The sequence below is a fragment of the Schistocerca cancellata genome, chromosome 2, assembly GCF_023864275.1.
Source record: "Schistocerca cancellata isolate TAMUIC-IGC-003103 chromosome 2, iqSchCanc2.1, whole genome shotgun sequence".
NCBI lineage: Eukaryota > Metazoa > Arthropoda > Insecta > Orthoptera > Acrididae > Schistocerca > Schistocerca cancellata.
Window position 1 is genome coordinate 672,767,527 of NC_064627.1, and position 23,769 is coordinate 672,791,295.

The window sequence follows — 23,769 nt, forward strand, 5'->3', positions numbered from 1 at the left end:
AGATGACTACAAATCATAAAATGAAAAGTGTGTAGTTAAAAAGTTGCCAGAAACTGAAAGGTTAAGTCCACAAAGAGGAGAATAAAATGGTTCCATAACTAAATCACCAGGTCATTCAAGTAAATTAAGAACACAGTTTCGTGACACATATGATGATGCTTTAACTGATAACGTGAATACTCCTGTCTCATTACTAACCTCCTGCCTCACTTTGCTGTCAGAACTTACCAACTTGAGGCGAAAAGACAAACTGACTTCAGCAAAAGCATCTGTGCTGCACACACTACCCATGGCCTGCCCAGAGCCTTGACCAAGAGTACTGCTTTGCTTTGCATCCTGACTGAGAATACATTCATCTTTGCTCCCCGGCTGAAAGTAAAGCTAAAACGATGCTGCTGTGAGTTCTCTGCAGAGAGGCTGCCAAATATTACAGATATTCCAATCAGTCGGAATGTTAAGAATACTGCCAGTGAGAGGCAACATAGAAAATAATGCCCTCTCTTGTCCATGTAGTTTGTTCTTAATTGGGCAAATCGCTAATTTTTTCAGTTTAAACAATTTTGCAACATTTAGGTCAAGACCTCCTGGGCACTGTTTTACAATGTGCTGGCTAAACCCTAACAGTTACATCAAAATGATGTAATACTAAAATGTAGCTCTCATAAATCCATACATATTATAAAAATGGACATATGTATAGAGGGTGTTACAAAAAGGTACGGCCAAACTTTCAGGAAACATTCCTCACACACAAAGAAAGAAAGTATGTTATGTGGATATGTGTCCGGAAACGCTTACTTACCATGTTAGAGCTCATTTTATTACTTGTCTTCAAATCACATTAATCATGGAATGGAAACACACAGCAACAGAACATACCAGAGTGACTTCAAACATTTTGTTACAGGAAATGTTCAAAATGTCCTCTGTTAGTGAGGATACATGCATCCGCCCTCCGTCGCATGGAATCCCTGATGGGCTGATGCAGCCCTGGAGAATGGTGTATTGTATCACAGCCGTCCACAATACGAGCACGAAGAGTCTCTACATTTGGTACCGGGGCTGCGTAGACAAGAGCTTTCAAATGCCCCCATAAATGAAAGTCAAGAGGGTTGAGGTCAGGAGAGCGTGGAGGCCATGGAATTGGTCCGCCTCTACCAATCCATCGGTCACTGAATCTGTTGTTGAGAAGCATACGAACACTTCGACTGAAATGTGCAGGAGCTCCATTGTGCATGAACCACATGTTGTGTCGTACTTCTAAAGGCACATGTTCTAGCAGCACAGGTAGGGTATCCTGTATGAAATCATGATAACGTGCTCCTTTGAGCGTAGGTGGAAGAAACTAAAATGAACTCTAACATGGAAATTAAGCGTTTCCGGACACATGTCCACATAACATCTTTTCTTTATTTGTGTGTGAGGAATGTTTCCTGAAAGTTTGGCCATATCTTTTTGCAACACCCTGTATACATGGTACAGCCATATATATTTGTTTGCCTATGTTTGACATCAACAGACTGTACATGGGAGCATTAGCAGTGGAGGGTATATAAAGCATATTGGTGGACGCAGAAACAGTGCATCAATGTTGTAATGCCGATACAAAGCAATTTATCTGACGTCTGTAAGAACGTGATCATTGGTTTTCAGGCCAAAGATGGAAGAATTTCCAAAATGACTAAGTTTGTAAACTGTTTGTGTGCTGCCGTGGTTGAAGTATACCACGGATACCAAAATGGCGCTATCCAAAATTGGCGCTGAGGCAACTGTGGAGCACGTGCCATAGATGACAGGGCTGAATGACAGCTGTGGAGATGTGTATGGGTGAATAGATGTGCAGCTGTAGAGCAGCTGACCATTCAGGTGAATCAAGGGACTACCAACAAAGACTGTTCAGCGAATGTTGCTGTATATGGACTTCTGCAGCAGGTACCTGCTTCAAGTATTAATGATGACTGCTGTTCATTGGCAATGTAGATTGTACTTTACACAGCAATACTGGAACAGGACATCCACTGAGTGGCGGCAGGTGGCCTTTTCTGATAATCATGTGAAAAGTCTGAAAGAAGAGTCTAGGTAGGTGATGGTGGCGTTGTGGTCTGGGGAATGTTTTTGTGGCATTCCCTGGGTGATCTCGTCGATATGGAAGGCACAGTGGATCAATACAATTATGCATCTATTCTTTGGGACCACATCCACCCCTACAAGCAATTTGTTTATTCTTGGCAGGATGTAATCTACCACCAGGACAATGCAACATTTCATACATCTCACAGTATAGATGCATGGTTCGAAGAGCAGCAGGATGAGTTTACCATATTCCCCTGGCTTATGAATTCCCCTAATTTAAACCCAGTTCATAATCTGTGGGACCGCCTCGATCAGGCTGTTTATGCCATGGATACTCAGCTCAGAAACCTAGCACAGCTACTAGCTGTATCCTGGAGTCGGAAAGGCTCCACATCCCTGTCGGTATCTCCAAGAACGATACTGACTCTCTTCCTGCATGCCTCAAAATGTTACGTGCTGCAAAAGGTGGTTATTCCAGCTTTTGTCAGATGCTCACATTAATATGACTGAGCATGTAATGAATGTTCCACATCTCCTCCTGTACCACTGGACGATTTGAACCCAAACTTGGTACACATATCGCTTGCTGTCTGGGAAGAATCGCTGTGGAAAAAATCACTGTGGTGGTAAGAACCATCTGTTTATCAAAGAGGTTGGGGTGAAGAAGCAGTGTAACCCATGGCATGCAAATACCTACAATTGATTCATCCAGTGTCTGAGAATAATAGCACTTAGAGACTTGCAACAAACTTTACACATAATTTCAAACCTTACGAAACTTTTTCTCGCTCCCACAAAATGATGAAAAAAAGTTTATTGCTTAATACATTTTTGCTGTTCTTGCAGAGAAACTGCCACATGAAGAATGACATTTTAATTTAATACTTCCTTACTACTAACTTTATTCGTGACACATTGTACAGATGATATTCAGATACACCACTGTATGTACCAGCAACATTATATCATTATACGACTCATAGTTCAGGAGATATGACATTGAATACTGAGATGCATGAAAAACTGTCGCATCATGCATGAAGTTGTAATTTATTACTTCTTGACTACATACTCTATTCACAACACATGTCGCAGATAGTAGCCACATATACCACTGGATGTACCTGCAAAACTATATCACAATACGCCATGTAGCTCAGGAGATATGTCATAAACAATGAGCTGCATGAAAGTGAAACTGCAGGGTGAAATTCACTAGAGATACAGGTGTAACGTGTGAACAAGTACATGTGAAATATGTTAAATATATTTGATATGTGCGTTCCTGGACAAATCCATAGGAGAAAAGCCCATCCTATACCCTTGGAATGATTTTGACCAAATTTGGTACACGTTTTAGTTATGATCTGTAAAACCATACTGTGGGAGTATAACAACATGTCTCTTATTGGGGTGAGGTGATGACGTGGAGAGAGAAGGGGGAAAAGCTTATGACAGACAGAGAGGGGTAGAGGGAGATGGACACAGATAGTCAGGCAGAAGTGGGGACGGGGAAATGAACAGAGAGGGAGGGAAGGGGCAATAACAGAAGATGGGGAGAGGAAGAGCTGGGCAGTGAAAGGAAAGAGGAGGAAATGGAGAGAGGTGGGGGAGAAAGAGGTGGGTAGAGAGAAGGGTGCAGAGGATGGAGAGACTACAGAGAGGAGGAAATGGGCAGTTTCTTCAGTTTTAATCTACTGTTCATAACCAATAGATTGTGATCAGAGTCCACATCAGCCCCTGGAAATGTCTTGCAATTTAAAACCTGGTTCCTAAATCTCTGTCTTACCATTATATAATCTATCCAAAACCTGTCAGTATCTCCAGGCTTCTTCCATGTATACAACCTTCTTTTATGATTCTTGAACCAAGTGTTAGCTATGATTAAGTTGTGCTCTGTGCAAAATTCTACCAGGTGGCTTCCTCTTTCATTTCTTACCCCCAATCCATATTCATCTACTACATCTTTCTGATGTAGCTGCAGTTTCTATAAGTGGTACTGTAGTTGAATGGACAGCAAGTCTTCCAATTCAGCTGCCCTGTCTTCCAGCGAAAGAGAAGTCAAAAGCATGGCAATCCCTCTCATTCCTGAGGAGTCTTCTTCAAGCCAAAATAGAAATGGAAAGTATAGGGTGATTCTAAAAGGACTTTACAACTTCACTTACATAAAGAATTGCATTGAGAATGCTTATACAGATAGTAGATTGTGTCATCTTGTCACAAACAGATGAGAGAGAACCCAATCATTTAAATGGCTCCTGTCTTTCAGCGAAAAGTCAAAGGATATGGAGAATATGCAGAGGAATGAAATCTGTTAATGGAAGGAAATCTTATATCCAAATGTCTTTAGGAGATGAACTTTAAAACAGCTAATCAAGAATTTTACACAACAACATGATTATTTTTATTTGTTAATTTCTGCAAAAAAATTTTATTTATTATTCAGCACTTTGTTATTTTTTGATTTATTATAAATTACAGTTACTTAATATAGTTTTTTGTTGTAGTACAAGTTACATACATGTTCCTCATGTTTTTCTTCTGTGTTTATTCATCAAACTATTTCTTTAGATGTGTGTATTATCATTGGACTTTGTGGCACTGTTTATTAAAGTCATTCTTCCATTTTAAACATATATTGCCTACAGGATTTCTAATTTACACACACATTTTCCACACACTGGTTTGTAACACATTCCACAGAGGTCACTGGTCAATTTGGTGTATTACCTCATCTTTATTAGTGTTTAAGCTATAGTTTCATCTTCTGTCTACTGTGCTCCATGATGCTTTCAGCATTGAACTTTTCTCTCTCCAGTTTCCTTTCTACAGTTCATCTGCTAACTGCAGAATGAACATCTTAATTTTTGAGTGATACTTTGTTACTATGTATGTTGTAGGTTATCCATGCTTCCAGAGAAGTTCTCCAAAATTTCAGGCAGAAGAACTAAGTTATCATCAGGTAGCTATGGCAGACTTTTCATGGAAACAAAGGAATCTGAGAAGTTCCTGAAGGCCCAAGCAATATATCATTGATGAGTTACTACCTAGAATGACACTCTCAGTTTAAGCCAGTGTCTATAAAGTAGACATGCCTCTCAGGGAACTGGTGACTATTTCAAGGGCTCACCATGGTGTGGGGCAAACATTCAGAGTCACATTGTAGCGCCCATAGGGATATGACAGAGTGATGGTCCTTGGTCATGCTAATATGACTGGACTAGGCAGACAGTCCACAGCTCTCTGCCAAGCAGGAGCTCTGCTCAACTGTTCCCAGTGGACGTGTAGGTACTTACAGATATTGCTAGTGTGTTCTCTGTGGGTGTTGACTGGACCTGTCTTAATTTTTTCCCTGACAGTTCAAACCATCCAATCTACCTGTTGATTATATTGTCTGTAGAAGGGAGCAGTAAGGTGCAGGGTATCATGTTGTTCACAGGACACTGTCACAGAGGCCAATGTGAACTGGGGACTGTTGTTTGTTACTACTTCTCTTGGCAGACCTCCAATTGCAAAGATTCGAATAAGATTACCTTGCATATGGGAATTATAAAAATGAGTTCAGTGTTGATTGCCATACTGAACTTAGAAAGGGGTCCCAAAATCAAAGCAAAAAGTAAATAAATAAATAAAACACTTTATTGCAGAGGGTACACTGAACAATTATCCGGTCAGACTCATTTCCATGCCAAATAGTGGCACACCATCTTGCGCAGTTAAGCAACACCTCAAGGAAAATTAGCTTTCTTGTTGGATCAATTAGATAGGTGGTCAGGCCAGCCTAACTGCACTCATTTCAAGACTTGTAGAAGCGTGGCATCCTTCTTTAACTCTGCCACAACTGAGGCATGACTCTGCCATAACTGAGGCATGATGGTGTGTCAGCCTTAAAATGTTTGGCTTCTTGGTGCTCAGATTCAGGGTCTTGACCAGCTGGAAGCCTAGACAGTACATATGCATTTATATGATGGCTAACAGGCTTGTACACAGTTTACACAGAGTTATATGATAATACGAGCAGATACCACCATAGTTATATGATAATAAGAACAGATCCCACCATTGTAAGTGTTGAGTTGTCTTACCTGACAAAGAAGATTGTGGGCTGAACAATGGCAACAGAAATTTATGGTTTGTCACAAGATGAAACTTCACACTTTAGAAATATGTATTAAATTTGTGTACAGCAAGAATAATTGTGATTACTCATTCTTTATTTGAGCATAACTCTGCTGAGCTTTTAGAGTCCTGGACATGAATGTAGTAGGGTACTCACAGCTATGATTTTTACTGTGTGACAAAACTGCCCCTATGCATGTTGAGGTGCAACAGTAGCTAGTATCAGTGGTTTCCTTGGGGAGTACAGGACAAGACAAGGTGCAGACTGTAACTCTTGTTTGAGAGTGTAAAATGCTTCATCTCACTGAAATGACCATATAAATTTAGTGCCTTTCTTCTTAAGTGCATACTCTGTTGCATAGGATATGAGATTTGGTCAGGCTTGGGCAAAATGGAAACTGCAGTTGATTTGACATGAACCACAGTCTGTACTTCTCTTACGCAACCTAACCGCATAGGAAAAAAGGTCTGAGAATTTTGTAAATAATTAATAAACTGTTTGGAATGGAGTCTCAGTGGGCACTATATGGATTTTAACATTAACTGAGAATCCAAAATGACTGAAATCACCTAGGCCAAAAATATTGTCTGTGTCCAGTAGACTGCAGGCAAAAAGAAAGTCACCTACAGGAAACTTCAATCAGCAATCTCCCTCATATCTGTAATTCACGTCCACTGTATCTCATAACTTTATTGGCAAATAATTGTAATGAAGGTGATCCAAGAGCTATGTAAGTATTACTTAGTGGTGCAAAGGCTCACATGTCAATTTTTAATACTACCGTTTTGTCTAAGATTTGTAAATCTATTAACTATTTTGTGGATTGCCCTTTTCAGGGTTTATTAACATCTGAATTTTATTCACTGAATCATTATTGTGAGGCTTTTTTGCTTTTGTGAAAAGTGGAAGTATTACAAAAACTACAAATGTGATCACATTTCTCATAACAGAAACTGATTTTAAACTGTGAGGTTTATTCAAACGAAACCTGGTTAGTACATCTACCTTTGCCTTACACATAAAGTGGCATAATGTAGCTGCAGATATGGTGGTGCGATTTATTGGTAGAGAGACTACTGACTCATGTGCACAGTTTGATGTTGCATAGCACCAGTGCAGTTTCACGCCAAAGAGAAGGTGGTCGCACAAGTTATCAACCACTACTGAACAGGCAGGTGAGTAAGCAGGAACAATGAGGAGTGATTTGAGTTTTGGTGGCAGAGGGAGTTGGAGGCCATGAAATGTATCAACGGATGAAGGCTGCGTACAGTGAGTACAGTCAGTTGTTCATATGTTGTGGAATGGTGCAAACAATTCCTTGAGGGACGCGAATCACTGGAAGACGATGCTCATCCTGGACAGGCTCATCATGTCATCACACCAGAAATGGTTGCAGAAGTGAATGCTTTAGTCTTGGACAACTGCAGAACCACAGTGGTCGATATCCGTTGGTTACTGGGTATTAGCGTGGGCACTGCCCACACCATAATGCAACAACATTTGAAGTTTTGAAAAAACTGTGCACAGTGAGTTCCCCACTAACTGACTGCTGAACAGTGCAATACTCGTATTGCGCTGTCTTTGAGACATCTGCAATGTTATTGTGAGGAGGAATATCTGTCACAGGTGATGAAACATGGTGTCACCATTTTGAACCTGAAAGCAAGTGTCAGAGCAAACAGTGCAAACATGCAACTTCACTGCCTCCAAAGAAATCAAAGCCTATTCATACCAATTCTGGTAAGATCATGATGTCCTTCTTTTTTGACCACAAGGGCCCACTGCTTATCGAGTTCCTGGAATGGGCAACCACCATCAACACCCGGTTTTATGAAGCCACTTTACAGAACCTTAGATGAGTCATCAAGTCATAATGCCAAGGCATGTTGTTCACGGGTGTTATCCTTCTGCATAATAATGCCTGCCCACACACAGCCAATGCAGTGAAGACAACACAGCAGCAGTTTCGGTGGGAAATGCTGGAACATCCACCATACAGTCCCGACCTTTCACATGTGACTTTCATGTGTTTGGACCTCTAAAACAAGCTATTTGCAATGGATGACAAAGTGTGTGATTGGGTCCAGGCCTGGATCCGACAGCAGCCAACTAGCTTCTTCAAGGATGGAACTGACAGGCCAGTGTTGGAATGGGATAAATGTGCCAAAAGTTTTGGTGACTATTTTTGAGTATGTGTACTATGTATAACTGCCTTTTTGAGTTAATAAAATTGTTACCATTACTTTATACTAGTGACTGGGTTTCATCTGAATGCCCCTTATACTTAGGAAACTGATGATGCAAGCACCATATAAAACACTCATGACAGATTGGTGGCAAAACTCAGTGAGCCATGATGCAAATAGCAAGAGGAATATTCTACATACTAAAATGCAGTAAGGAACTTGTTTTTCTACCCCACCAGTCCAAAAAATTTGAAGATTGGATTGATAAAAAATAGAGAAAAGTGAATGCTTTTGACGTTCTACATAGTTTTCCCTCACTTCAGAACAAAATGTTTATAGAACCATGAGAAACTGTCAGGAAAGTCCTTCTTGTGGATGTTGTTCAGTTCACACATCACATTGGCTTGAATGTCTATTATGTTGTCAAAGAGTTGGCCCTTCATGTAAATTTATGCACATTGTCATTTGTGGTATGTTCACATACATAATACCAAGTCACCCATAATGACTTTTCCAGAAAAGACTTTTCTTCATTTTGCATTTTAGTCAAGCTGCATCAGGTGTTACACATCATTGCTTATGTTCAGGAGTAAGGATGTACATAACAAACTTTGCACACACTTTGCTCTCCTTTAAAACATTCTGTAGACTGCCTTGAACACTTGATTGAGAGATGTTGCTTCATCGCAATTTGTGACGCAACAACACTGACACACCATGGCCGCATGTCCACTGCTTAACACTGCCTGCTCACAACTGGTTGGTCAAATGCATATCTGTTGTTTACAGTTGTTTGTTCAAGCTGCCACTGTAGCTAGTGCACTGATGTTGAATGTATACCAGAAATAAAATCAGTCTCAGAAACTTTTGGATGGATGATATATGTTGTTCCACAATTGAGTACTTCATTGGGCACTGTAATTTACGACTGATGTTCATAACTGTAGTCTGCTTCCTCACTGGCTTATCTGGTTGTTTGTCTGTTGTAGTTGTGCTCAATGTGGAAACTTCGGAGTGTGTTTGCCAATGATTTTCAAACTGTTGTGAGAATCTGAGACTGCATAATTCTGAGAACTTTGCCCATGGTTGAATCTGAAAACTGCATCTGAGTATGCATTTCTTTGTCATATGCATAAAGAATAACCTAGTCCCTGACTAGGGATCAGCATACAATTGTTTGTGTTGTTTATTTGCACACATAAAGTGCAATGATGACTCTGTAATTTTAGATCTGATAGCCAGGTGTACTGTGATTCAGATTTCAATTTCTGACAGTGGTGGAATTCTGATCTGGAAAATATTGTTTGCATTCTGCCACTATAATATTCAGAAAGCTCTTCACTGATCCTGGAGGTTGTCAGCTTACCAGGGTCATCCAAGATGTGTAGTTTTCTAAGAAGACACGCTGTGTTCTGAGGCAATGAAGACATAAAGAATGATTTTTGAAGCTCAGGATTGTTTACCCCGAAAATGGTGAAATAATTTTGTAATCAACAGATATACATTCCCCAGCCACCAGTGCCATCTGAAATGACAAGAATGGTGGAACTGCAGAAGTTACTGAGAATATAGCTGACAGTATTGATAGCTTCTGCTGTTGCTTGGCCATCAGCTGCTGATATCATTATTCTTGAGCTGCAGGCTGTTGATGCCAGAATTTTTCTATACACCTGTATATTTCTGTTGGACTGCCTATAATTTCACAGTTGCCCTGTCCATGAGGTTCTCTCATTGGACTGCATAACTCATTAGCACTGTAATGATGTGGTGCATGTCACATTTGTTGTACAGAAGACAGAACAGCTCACACAAAGGACAAGTCCAATTCACTGAACCACATCCACTATAATCATACATAAACAGAAAACAAGAATCCAGACAACACAATAACCTGCCACAAGTACATGGAGTAAGCAAGAATCATCACTGGTGATGTGGCTCGAGCATAGCATTGTAACATCCTGTGAACACACGTGAGTCTGCCTATGTTTCATTGTGTGGGTACACTAATGCCACCCAATGATCACTGGTGGGTGCCACATCCCCCTATTTGGAGCCACAGGGTGTATCATCTGCCTGGAGCACTGCTTTTGGTGTAAGCCAATGGAGCAGAGTACGGCTGGGGGTATTATCTGACAGCCGGCCGGTGTGGCCGTGCGGTGAAAGGCGCTTCAGTCTGGAACCGCGTGACTGCTACGGTCGCAGGTTCAAATCCTGCTTCAGGCATGGATGTGTGTGATGTCCTTAGGTTAGTTAGGTTTAATTAGTTCTGAGTTCTAGGCGACTGATGACCTCAGAAGTTAAGTCGCATAATGCTCAGAGCCATTTGAACCATTTTTTATTATCTGACAAAACATTGTCATCTGTGCTGCTAGTGCTGTCACTAACAGACACATAATCCATTACATTTTTTTTTTATTTTGTGTGGTCAATAATCACCACTGACTCATATTTTTTCATTATTCACTGCAGTTTCAGCATTCTGTACCATAGGATTCAGTGTAAAACTGAAGGACAGGTCAGACTGATTACTTCCTTTGTTCAAAAGAAGTTTCTACTGAAACACTAATTTTGTAAATTTTAAGTAGGTGGATCACAGATATTTGCAGACAGCAAATAGTACAAGTGAGATATTTGGCCTGCGATGAGCATTAGCCCCAGTGGATCAGCAACATGTTTATTCAGTAGACTTAGAGCACGTATGTTGTCTAAAAACAGAGAACAGCTTCCTAAATACAATATGGGGTATTATAAAGTGAGTATAGAGACATGGACATAGGATGTCCTCATTTAAAGTACTGTTAGAAAGAAAATTATGCCTAACACCTTGGCCAAACATCTAAAGCAATAAACTCCGACAGTGAAAGCCTTCATTTGGATGGTCAGAAACTTAAAATAGAGACTAATTGCAAATTCCTTCATTTACTGTTTTAGAGGTGTTGATATAGTTAGTTTCAGATTTGTATACTGACAACATCAATGCTCCACAAATTTCTTGCAGCCCTCTTCTTTCTTCTACATATGACTTCCTTTTCCGCCTCCCAGAATCCATCATAGTCCTTGACTCTCTTCCCTCATCTTGCTTCCAACCCTATTTTCCTACCTTCATCCTTGTATCTTTCCTCTCTTTCTTTGCTCATGACCTTCACCCCTGTTCCCTCTCTCTGTCCCTCTCACATCTCTCTGCCCTCAAATTTCATTACCTTCCCCACTCTTGCCAGATATTTCCTTTCCCAATTTATGCACTTACCCTTGCTGATCAACACCCTTTTCTCTGTCTAGTACATTATCTCTTTTCTCCACTCCTTTTGCCCTTCCTCCTTATGTTTTCATTCTCATCATGTCCTTCTCTTCATCTGTCATCACAAGACTTCTTCATTTGTTCCCACACTTAAAACCGCACAGTATACTTTCCTGAAATATTTCTAAGGAACACCAAAATAAGTGTTTCCCAATTTTGGCACCATATAGCTCCTGTCAACATATTAGAGTTGCAGAATATCCACTGACTGTAAAAACTTTAAGTAAAAAAAAAAGAGGTAAATGAGATGACAGGGAGTGTGAGAGACAGGGAGTAGAAGTTGCTGCTGGATTTATTAACACACATAGAAATCTTTACATTACATTGGGTCAGCTGGAACACTAAACTATGCAGAATAAAATGGTGACTCCTGAGATCAACAACATAAAGCAAACCATCTGACAGACAACCTCAGCACTACTAGTGCATTACATGTTTACAGATAGTGGAGTAGTCAGGAGCATCTCAATGGAACATGACAGTTTTCTGCACCACTGGAAATGCATGGTTACAGACTTAGATAACTAAATGATAACCCAAACTTAACACTAATTTTAAAAGGGAGAAAATGAGAATGAAGCTTGACATTGCATAACAGGCCCCCTCACTTATACGAGGGATCAAAGAAATGACATACACAGTTTAACAGGGACAGTAGCTCATGCACAGCAGACAACGCTTACACAACTCAATGAACAACATGAACATGTTGTAACAGACAGGAAAACAAGACTGCTATATGAACCATAATGACCAACAGAACAATGTTGGTCACACACATATGATCAACCACTTGCGGCCTCAACTGAGCACCATGCTAATATTCCCAGGTGCAACACTCCATATACAGCAATGAGAAAATAGAAAGGCAAGCTGATAGCTTACAGTCAGAGCCAGTGACTCCGCAGCATCTGTCCAAGTTTCATATTCAGTACACAGCCCTGAGGTAATGATTGGCCAACAGCCTGCACTCAATGCTTGTTATTCCACAATGGCCATGCGGACACCGTCCTATGTGCTGCACAACACCAAGAATTGGCTGACATACTAACAGCCTGCACTCAATGTGCACAACTCAGGGCTGCCGTTTTAGCTCAGTGGCCATGGCCACATCTTGACTACACATGCTGGGTGCTACACAAGGCACTCCAGTGCACCATGTGTTCTCTTCCTCGATCATAAGCAGTCTAATGTCTGAGAGCTCACACCAGGCTAGCCGTGGACTCATGGCAAGCCTCTCTGATATTGTTTGCCAGAGACCTGATGGCGCAGGTCAGTAGAGTTCTGTGTTCTGACTCTAGGTGGGCTAATTGGGCCTGACTGATCACCAGTCTGCCATGCGGTATGGAGGGGAATGTGATCAGCACACTACTCTCCTAGTTGTTGTTGGTTTTTAGATCTTGGAACTGCCACTCAATTGGCTTCATGAGGCTGAGTGTGCCCCAAAACAGTCCTCCCACTGAGGAAAAAAATCGCTGGAAGTACTGGGAATCGAAGCTGGGTCTTCTGCATGGCAGGCAGCCACTCTGACCACTCAGTTACGGAGGCAGATAAAAATTTAAGTAATTATTTAAATTAAAAATGAAAGCAATTAATAACCTCTATAAACTAGAATTTAATTTTAACATTTGTATATTTATTTTACTTTTTTTTATTATATTCTGAATTTTGTAAGTGAACAGTCCAGAAATGAGATTATATACTGATATCAGTAGTAAGAAATAAGTATTATAAAATCAGTACAGAACAAAAAGACTGTGTATAACCATAAACTTGCCAACACAGAAGTAAACAGACTGGTCAAACTGTATGACACAAAAACAGCTTTAGTTACTCATTTATGCTGAGGCAGAAAGATTCTTTTTCTATGGGGGCATGTAGCTACCAGTGGCATTTGCTATACATCCAAAGAACATTCATTATTTGTTATAAACTATGGATTGAGAATGCAGGCTTTTTCAGTGAATGAATATATAAAGAATGACTATTGTGAGTAATGAACTGAGGAACTCAGATAATGACTTCAGACTACAGGAAATGCTTAGCTACTCCTCCATTTATGCCTTACTGCACATACTTTGCCAGAGTAGATTTGAAAACCAATCACTTCAACTGATTTCTATGGAAGGATAATAAATTGTAGACCTCTAGAGTCCAAAATCAGGTTAGCACAATTGGAAGACATTACATAAGGTCAACTAAAGTATACTAGGTGTAATAACACATTTGTACTATTCATTGCTGTTTCCCTTACACTGCTCAGTTGCTTGTTTAGGTATTGCTTCATAGTAAGCATGTATGTAATTTTGTATTTTTGTTAACCCATTGTCCCCACACTCTCTACACAACAGTTTTCTCTTCCTGTAACCGCTCTTAATACACACCTAGATGTTATGCCATGCCTCCCTTCTGCATTACTAGCCAGTAAAGCTGCTGACTCCCTCCATGCTACTAGCTATCCACATTCAACCCCTCTTTCTGCCTCCTTTCTGTCTCTCCCTCTATGCAACCCAACCCCATTCCACACCAGTCCACTTGCCTTGCTTAAATTCCAACATTATGTATCCAGTTGGCACATCTGCATCTCTATCTATACTCTGCAAACCACTGTGCAGAGAGTAAATCCAACTGTACAACTTATTAGGATTCATTCCTGTCCCATTCATGTATGGAGTGCAGGAAGAATGATTGTTTGAATACCTCTCTACATGCAGTAATTATTCTAATCTTATCCTCATGATTCCTATGTGAATGATATGCAGAGGATTTTAGTCTGTTCCTAGAGTCACCATTTAAAGCCGGTTCTTGAAACTTTGTTAATAGACTTTCTCAGGATAGTTTATGTCTAGCTTCAAGAGTCTTCCAGTTCAGTTCATTCAGTATTTCTGTGACACTCTTCCATGAATTAAACAGACCCATGACCATTTGTGCTGCCCTTCTCTGTATACATTCAATATCCCCTTTTAGTACTATCTGGTATGGGTCCCACACACTTGAGCAATATTCTAGGATGAGTCACACTGTAAGAGCATAGGTATGTGTGTGTGTACTCTAGCTTGGCAAAGAATTTATTTCGAAAGTTTGCAAGATTTCTTTTTCTTCTGTATATGCCTGTGAACAACTCAGCACTTCTGCTTTTCAGTGAGTCGTCTCCTTTACTCTTAAATTATTTACATTCTACCAAAACATTCCTTACTATATTTACAATAAGCATATATGTAAGCACTCACTCTGTCTTCAGGCCACAAGTGGCCCATCGGGACCATCCGACCGCCGTGTCATCCTCAGGTGAGGATGCGGATAGGGAGGGCGTGTGGTCAGCACACCGCTCTCCCGGTCATTATGATGGTTTTCTTTGACCGGAGACGCTACTATTCGGTCGAGTAGCACCTGAATTGGCATCATGAGGCTGAGTGCACCCCAAAAAATGGCAACAGCACATGGCGGCTGGATGGTCACCCATCCAAGTGCCGGCCACGCCCGACAGCGCTTAACTTCGGTGATCGCACGGGAACCGGTGTATCCACTGCGGCAAGGCCATTGCCTAAGCATATATGTAACTTTAACTTAAAAGATTTCAGTGAACACTATCAGCCACCTGTATTTTGGAAAAATGAAAAATCAGTACAATATGAAAATTAATGTTAACTGTAATCCTTCTTCTTGACTGTGTAAGTCCTTTTGCACACAGACAACAGAATTGGTCTACAAACATAAAAAGCTTAAATTTTATATGTGTCTCTGTGCTGCAATCACTACAAGACAGAACTGCGGTGTGGCATAAATGAGTCTCTGGAGGACAAACAGACTATGATGTACATAAGGAAATAAAATATTACATCAGTAGGTTAGTTTCATGTCCCATTCATCATTTGCTACTAATTTGTACCCACATCCTTTTACACATTACAATAATAAAAATTCTTTTGAGAAACTTTTTCAGTTTATTTTCAAATTTTACTTTTCTGACTGTCAGACATTTTGTATCACTGGGTAAATGATCAAAATTTTTTGATGCAGCATTGTGCTCTGCTTTCTGTGCTAACAGCAATATCAATGTGGTGTAATCAATCTCTTTTTTTTCTTCTGGTAATGTAATTATGTTCATCATTATTCCTTCTGAACTGTAGTGGATTATTTACAACAAACTGCATGAGGGAATAAATATACTATGAAGTAGTCATCAAAATTCCCAATTCCTTAAATAGAAGTTTTATGTCCGTTTATCACTCCTGCTACATGAAATTTAAACTTACGTGTTCATATCAATATTTCATCGACTTTCTAACATGTATGGTATATGGGACAGTAGATAAATTCACAACACTACATGCAAATGCTTTGACACAGTGCTGTAACTTGGACACACAACACAACCAAGAATGTTAGTACAACTTAATTAGACTGTGGCATGTATGTCAGTCACCATAAGATACACTGAACACAATAAGATAAGGGAAAAGTATGCAAGTAATAATAACATGATAACCGAGTGTGAGCATAGTGTGGCAGGGTTTAGGTAGGCACTTGCCCATGGAGGGCTCTATTGGAAGTTCTCATCATTGCTCTTTCATGGTGCACTCTAGCAGATGACAACACGTGCTAATGCACATGGCTTTCAAGTGTGTGTGTGCATTACTTCACACAACATGATACAGCTTTATATTATTGAGCGGGTTGCAACATTCCATAATACTTGAAAATAACCATGTGCAAAACTGCAATTGCAATTTATAATGTTTTGACAGACTAAACTGGAATGATTTCATTTAAAAATCCTTAAACAGATGTCTACAAGACAATTGTGGATGAACACCACATATTATTCTTACAAAATATTTTTGACCAATGAAGACTTGTTTCTAACAGATTATTTATCCCAGGACTTTAGTCCATAGGACATTACTGAATGAAAATAAGCAAAATATGCCAGCTTACTGATTTTTCTCTCCCCAACATTTGTTATGACTACAAGTGCAAATGTGGCTGAAATAAGTTGTTTTAGGAGTTCCAAAATGCCTTTTTTTCAGCTTAAATTCTCATCAATATTGACACATACAAATTTTGAAGCTTCCACACTATTTATTATGTACTCACCATGTGATAACACTCTGTTTAATAATGATTTGACCTAGCCATTTACTCTATCCATTTAATTAGTGTCATCCTCTCATCCTATTCTTTTGATTCATGTATCTTTCTAATTCATACATGTACAAAAGTTACTTTCTTGGTACATTTATTTATTTGTGACAAAGACATACTGCCCCTGTAGGAACTCATCATTCTTCACACTTCAAATGAAATTCATAACTCTTAATGTAGTTATTATAGTAATCAGTTAGGTTTTAGTAAATTAATCTTGTTGTACTCTCTCATCTCCACTCTCTCTCTCTCTCTTCCTCACATGATTTCTTGCTACTCATTCTGCACTAACCCACATTAAACACCTGTTTCAATCAGATTAATAAGATGTACTTGATTCAATTATTTCACCAGATCACATTATCACAACCAGTGCTTCAACTTGCACCAATTTTAAACTATAAAAATGACCAAGGCATAAAACTTGAAGAGGTGTTCAATAGAAGCTTAGTCATCAATATTGACACATACAAATTTTGAAGCTTCCACACTATTTATTATGTACTCACTATGTGATAACACTCTGTTGAATAATTATAATAAAATATAATAATAATAAAACATTCTTTTATGGAGTATTACCATCAGAAAGCTGGATATCAATTTGACAGCCATTAAGCCTCCAGTATTTTAATGAGTGAGACTGAAAACAATAAAGAATTTTAAAAAGCATGAAACTGGAAATCCATTCTCTTCCGTTTAAAAAATGGCTCCCAGAATGAACAGAAATATGGAAAGTTGAAAACCTGAGTATTTTAAGTTTTACAGATGAGATTTCTATGAATAATTGAAGCAAAGTATTAATACCATATCTGATGCAATTAATTCCAAAAATTATGATTCTAATATCAGATTTTCAATTACATGAAGCTACTCTTTCCACAGGTTGAGCTTCATGTCCACTTGGATGGAAGTGTAAGGCATGAGACACTATGGGAACTTGCAAAGTAAGTTTGTAATCAACTTGTGCACTTATTTAACTTCTAATGTTTCTGTTAGTGTGAACCTATGAATAGATGTACCCTATGAATTGCCTATGAATCAGTTCTAAATGATAGAACAACAGCTTCTAATTTTTGCAGTACACTTCTGACAGTGAATGACTGTGCTATTTAAGAAAAAATTTTTCAATGTCAGGAGCATGCATAATTAAGCTATTATCTCTTACATATAAAATGGCTCTTCTTCACCAACATTAGTCTTCACTGAAGTTAATCGAGGAAAATATTTCAACAGAAATTAGCATCTGAAATGTTAATGTGGCAGAGTCAAACAATGTATGATATCAATTTCAATAATGTTTGCAGATCCATATCTGTAAGTTCAACATTTAATATAAAGTAATATAAAGTAATTTTGCTCCAGTGTAGCTTTTTCCCCCGGGGACCTCGTGCAACGTTGGTACCTTACTTTGAGTCATTTAGTCTTTAAGCGCTGTAGAGGTATGGTGATCACAGAAGCATATGACATTGCATTTTTTAACAAAATTCCATAATTTACTTATCTTCATGCATTTATTTCTCATCAGTTTCTGTGTTGATACAGAGCTTAATTTAAAATATTGTGATAGTTTTGATCATCTACCATAACTGCATTACGGATGTTTCAATGGATGCAAGGTGCTTTATGGAAATGTGTGGAGATCAGGTTGCACAACAATAACACTCAGCTGGTTGATATTATTTTAAAAACAAATTGCATAAAATATGCTTTTGTATACAACTCACCTCATGCACATGCTTAATTAGTAAATAATATTTGTTTCACAATTCTTCATTTTTAATATTTTTTGCTGCACCTTGATTTCTTCATAGGAATCAAATTAAAATTAAGAACATCTCTGATGCCTTCCCTAAAGTTTTGGTACTTCATTAATTCCTAAAAAGCATCAAGTGCTGTGCCTAGGGGGAAAGTAGTGCCACTTGCCCATTTGAATGATTTTTTTTTAGTCAGAGGCAGACAGAAGGGGAAACACACAAGATAAATGTTCATGATGCCTCCTGTAACTTGAAAAGGAACAACATAGAAGCAAACCACTGCACAATGTGACAAGTAACTTTCAAATCCCAAACTCTGCAAATTTCTCAGTGCTTCCTCAAAATGTGCAGTCACTGACAAATAAAGTGAGCGAACTTCAAGTTCTTCTAGAGACTAAACTTAAATTTGTTACTGTACCTTGCGTAACAGAACATTGGGTTGAAGAAGAAAAACTAAAAATGTTGAGTCCGCAAAATTTTGTGTTAGGTAGCTATTTCTGTAGACCTATACTACCCCATGGAGAAAGTTGTATGTACATAAAAATGGTATAAAATTTGCAGCTATTCATTTAACAAAAGATATACCTATAGAAAGAGATTTAGGGACATCCAGAATTGAATTAGTAGCTGAAAATGTAGCTATTATTTGCTTGTATAGGGCTCCAACAGGCAATATACCTACCCTGCCTTCACATCGTAACAAAAAAGAGAAAAATCTCTTTATGTGTGGGGTTTTAATATTGACTTCCTGAAAGAAAGAAAACAAAAACTGATCTTTTGGACATTCTTTTAACTTTTAATTTAAAGCCTAAAATAGAGGCAGCAACATTGATAACAGCAAAATTGGTGTCGAATATTTGCAAATATGCCATGTAAATAAAATACAAAAGCTTTCAATACAGGCTCTGAGGATCACGCGCACACAAATAACTTCTGTAGAACTAAAAAATCATTGTCAGTTTTCGAAACAGTTTGTATCAGCTGTTGCTAGGAGCTAAAATGAACAAAATATACATTCCTTTCTGTATTTACTAACCAGACAGAAGTAATAGCAGAAGATGTTACTGAAACCATCAAACTTTTCATTTGTGCCTGCAATGTTGTCAACTTCTTCCCATTTTTCATGGGAAGAAGTTTACAACATTGCAGGCACAAATGAAAAGTTTGATATTTTCAGCAACATCTTCTGCTATTACTTTGAACTACGTCCCCCCCCCCCCCCCCCCCAAATCCCCCACCCAAGAAAAAAGAGAGAAAATAATGCAGAAAAATAAGAAAAGTAATTGGCTCACACCAGGCATACTGATAACACTTTTAAAAGAGAGATTTTTATACAAATCATCAAAACAAACTGAAAAACCACCAGGATTTGATGCTTGTTGTAGGACATATAAGCATCTCCTAAAGTCATTAAAATGTCTAAGAAACTGACAAATGAGAATTCTATAAAAAGTGCCCCAAACAAAATGAAGGCTATATGAGACATAGTAAGAAAAGAATCGGGAAAACATTGTGAAGAACACCACAATTTTGACTTACTGGAAAACTCAACCAAAATATCAGACCTAAAAAAGTTGCAAATAAATTTAACTCTTACTTTACAGAAGTAGCAGAAAATATTAAAAAAATTCATCCACCAAATGCTTGGAAACAACAAGTTCCAGTTTAAATAAGTGTCTTTTTTTATATCCGGTGGATGAGAAAGAAGTATCAAATGTCATTAGGGAACTGAAATAAAAATTCTCGTCTGGAATTGATAACACCCTTGCTGGCTATAATAGCAAAACCTTTTGCAGATGTTTGTAATTCTTCACTGGCTACTGGAATTTTTTCTGAAAAGTTGAAAATAGCAAATGTCCTGTTTAAAAAGTGCCCCTGTTTAAAAAGTGTCAAATAATAGCAGTAAGAAATTACATACCAATCTCTCTACTATCCAGCCTTTCTAAAATATTAGAAAAAATATTTCATGATAGGTTGGTTCATTTTATAGAAAAAAATAATCTCTGCTCAAAATTGCAGCACAGTTTCTGTAAATGTAACTGATGGCAGTTCTGTGAATTGCCATCTTTGATTTTGTAAATGAAGCCCTGACCTTAGTAGATCATAAACAATGATTATCTGCTATAGTTTTGGACCTCACAAAAGCTTTGGATGTCATAGATCATAAACTACTACTCTCAAAATTGGAACATGTAGGTGTCAAGGAACTGGGATATAAATGGGTACAATTATACCTGAACAACAGACTACAAATAGTGGAATTTAAATATCAAGAAGGAAAGAATATACGTATTTATCAGTCAGGGAAACAGAAAGTTAAATATGGTGTGCCCCTAGGTTCCATTCTAGATCCAATACTGTTCCTGCTGCTCATAAATGACTTAGAGCCAGCAACCCCTTCCCAGACAAGTATAAAATTTGCAGATGACACCAGTATCTGATAAAAGGGAAGGCTTTAGAAGCACTGTAGAATGAAATCAAAGTATGTGTGTTATACATAACTGATTGGTTCTCCAGAAACAGTCTTATCATAAATGCAGAAAAAACAGCAACTATGCATTTGCATACAACACAAAGAATACACCACTCAAGCCCTATCATAATGTTATCTGGCAAACAATTAGAAACTGTAAACAGCACTAAATTTCTTGGAATATGGATCCAAGAAAATCTAAAGTGGGACAAATAGGTAAGCTTCATCCATAAGAAATTAAGTAGCACTTGCTATTGCATGAAATTTGTTACTGGGTACATGACACAACAAATAAGAAAAATATATTACACACAAGTGGAACCACTGTTGAGATACAGCATAATTTTTCAGGGAACTGACCTGCCAGAGGAAGTTGCTTTATTGTTCAAAAAAGAATTATAAGGACCACAGGAGATGTACCTACTAGAAGCGCATGCAGGCCATTATTTAAGAACCTACAAAGTCTTCCACTACCTTGCTTATACATTTTGGAAGTTACATGTTTCATTAAGAAAATAATGGGCACTGAAGACCAACTAGTGCAGGAAAATGAAACAGTTCATAAGTACAATACGCAACAGAAAATGGAACAGCATAGCGAATCTGCAAAAACAAAACTTCGATAAAATGGGCCTCTACTTGTAGGGAAAAAACTTTACAACAGGTTACCACACCACATTGAGACACAAGAAAATTTAAGAAATTTTAAAATGGCTCTAAAATGTATCTTTTAAATAATTATATGACTATAGTGTTGATGAAGATATACAATCTTAAATTATATAGAAGCCATCAAAGCTAGGTGCTTCTAAAATCTGGAAAAGTTCTTGTAGAATACTTCAGTTAGTAATATAACCAGTGTTAGTGTCAACTATATAAATTGTAAACGTTTTCTAATCTTTAAATTTGTGTCTTTTGAACAAATGCAAAATCTGTACCTATTGTCAAGAAGATGTCATAACTGTAACTATTAATCTGTTTTTTAATTAATACTGTCACAGATTGCGCAGCCCTTCCTGCCAGAGGTTTGAGTCCTCCCTCGGGCATGGGTATATGTGTTGTTCTTAGCATAGTTTAAGCAGTGTGTAAGTCTAGGGATCGATGACCTCAGCAGTTTGGTCCCTTAGGAATTCACATACATCTGAACATTTTTACTATTAAGATTAATTGTTGTTAATTCATAAGTGTCATGATTTAAGGCAAATTTGTTTCCTTATAAAAACTGTATGCTATGATCAACACAATGACATAAAAATCCTCTTGCTTACTAACTATAAAACTCATGTAAGTTCTTGAGAGGCACATGACGACAGTAATTCTGAATGTATAGATTTGCTTACAGTTTTATGTATACAAACTAATTTATATTGTAGTAGATATACAATGCATAATCATCATATTAATTCATGTTATATCATCTCATCAACTCACAAAAATTAACTTGTTCTATATCAGTTTGTAACTATGAACAAAAATGATGAAAGTGACCAATAAAACAATCGTATTCTTGACTTTAAATCATCTCAAGAGTCACTGAAGAGCATTTTAAAACCCATTATATTTCTTAGTGACACAATAATACCTTATCATAAAGAAATCAAACACAGCTCTTATAAAAAAAAGTGGGGTCACAAAACATTTTGTCTTTATCTTACTAGAACCAATATTATGTAACTGCAGACAAACAAATAAAAACAGCTAACAGGCAACAGTAATTACATATGGAGAATATACTTATACCTACATGTATAACAATATATTTATATACCAATCAAAAGCATATTTTGCTTGTTTACTGTTTTTGTCTTGTTTTTATCTTTTTTCAGTGATGAAATGCATACTGCACAACTTTCTAGAGTAACACAGGAGAAGTCAATGAAGTATTTATGTGAAATAATGGGTCAGTTTTGCATGAACTGTGAAATACACAAAAACCATGAAAGAAAAATGACTAATAATGACACAGAGATATTAACTTTTGTCTACAAAGTAGAGGATTATTGGGGTTTAATGCCTCACAAGTTTTGAGGCCACCTCCATCAACCACAGAACTAGCCAAGGTGGCTTTTGTGTCTCAGGTACAGGTAGCCATACCATAGGTGCAACTACAACAAAGGGGTATATGGGGAGAGGTCATACTCTCCTATAGTTCTTGAAAAGTGGCAGTAGCCTTTTCAGTACTTGCAGGAGCAACAGTATGGATGACTGATTGACCTAACCTTGTAATATTAGTCAGCATGTCTTTGCTATGTCAGCACTGTGGATGGCTGGAAGCAAGGTGAAACTACAGCTATTATTTTTCCTGGGGGCATGCAGCTGCATGCATGGATTAATCAGGATATCTTCTTAGATAAAATATTCTGAAGGCAGAATGGTCTCCCATTTGTATACCCAGGCAATGACTACTTAAGGGGATGCTGACATCAGGAAAAACAGTACTGAATTTGGAGCATGGAATGTTTGAGATCTCTTACTTAGTTAGAAAGGTTACAGGATTTAAAAAGAGAAATGGACAGGTTGAAGCTAGATCTAGTGGGAATTAGTGAAGTGCAATCGCAGGACAAACAGGACTTCTGGTCAGGTGAGTTACAGTTGTAAATACAGAGGTCAAAACCACACCAACACTTTAGTGCACCTTCTCCTTGTGTTAGTAGCTACTTGATGATTTACGAAGATACATTATTATTTCCCATTGTGAGGGCATTTCTTTCTTC

At 38.1% G+C, this 23,769-nt stretch overlaps 1 protein-coding gene and 1 pseudogene across 1 annotated transcript in view; one reads left to right on the top strand and one right to left on the bottom strand.

The window, feature by feature from the left end:
* LOC126162394 (adenosine deaminase-like) overlaps positions 1–23,769 on the top strand; it is an 84,791-nt gene that overhangs the window by 15,646 nt on the left and 45,376 nt on the right. Inside the window, exon 2 of the mRNA XM_049918872.1 lies at positions 17,711–17,772. Within this exon, the coding sequence (XP_049774829.1) occupies positions 17,711–17,772 (62 nt within the window). The remainder of the gene's footprint in view (positions 1–17,710; positions 17,773–23,769) is intronic.
* Positions 15,109–15,225, bottom strand: LOC126163503 (5S ribosomal RNA; annotated as a pseudogene).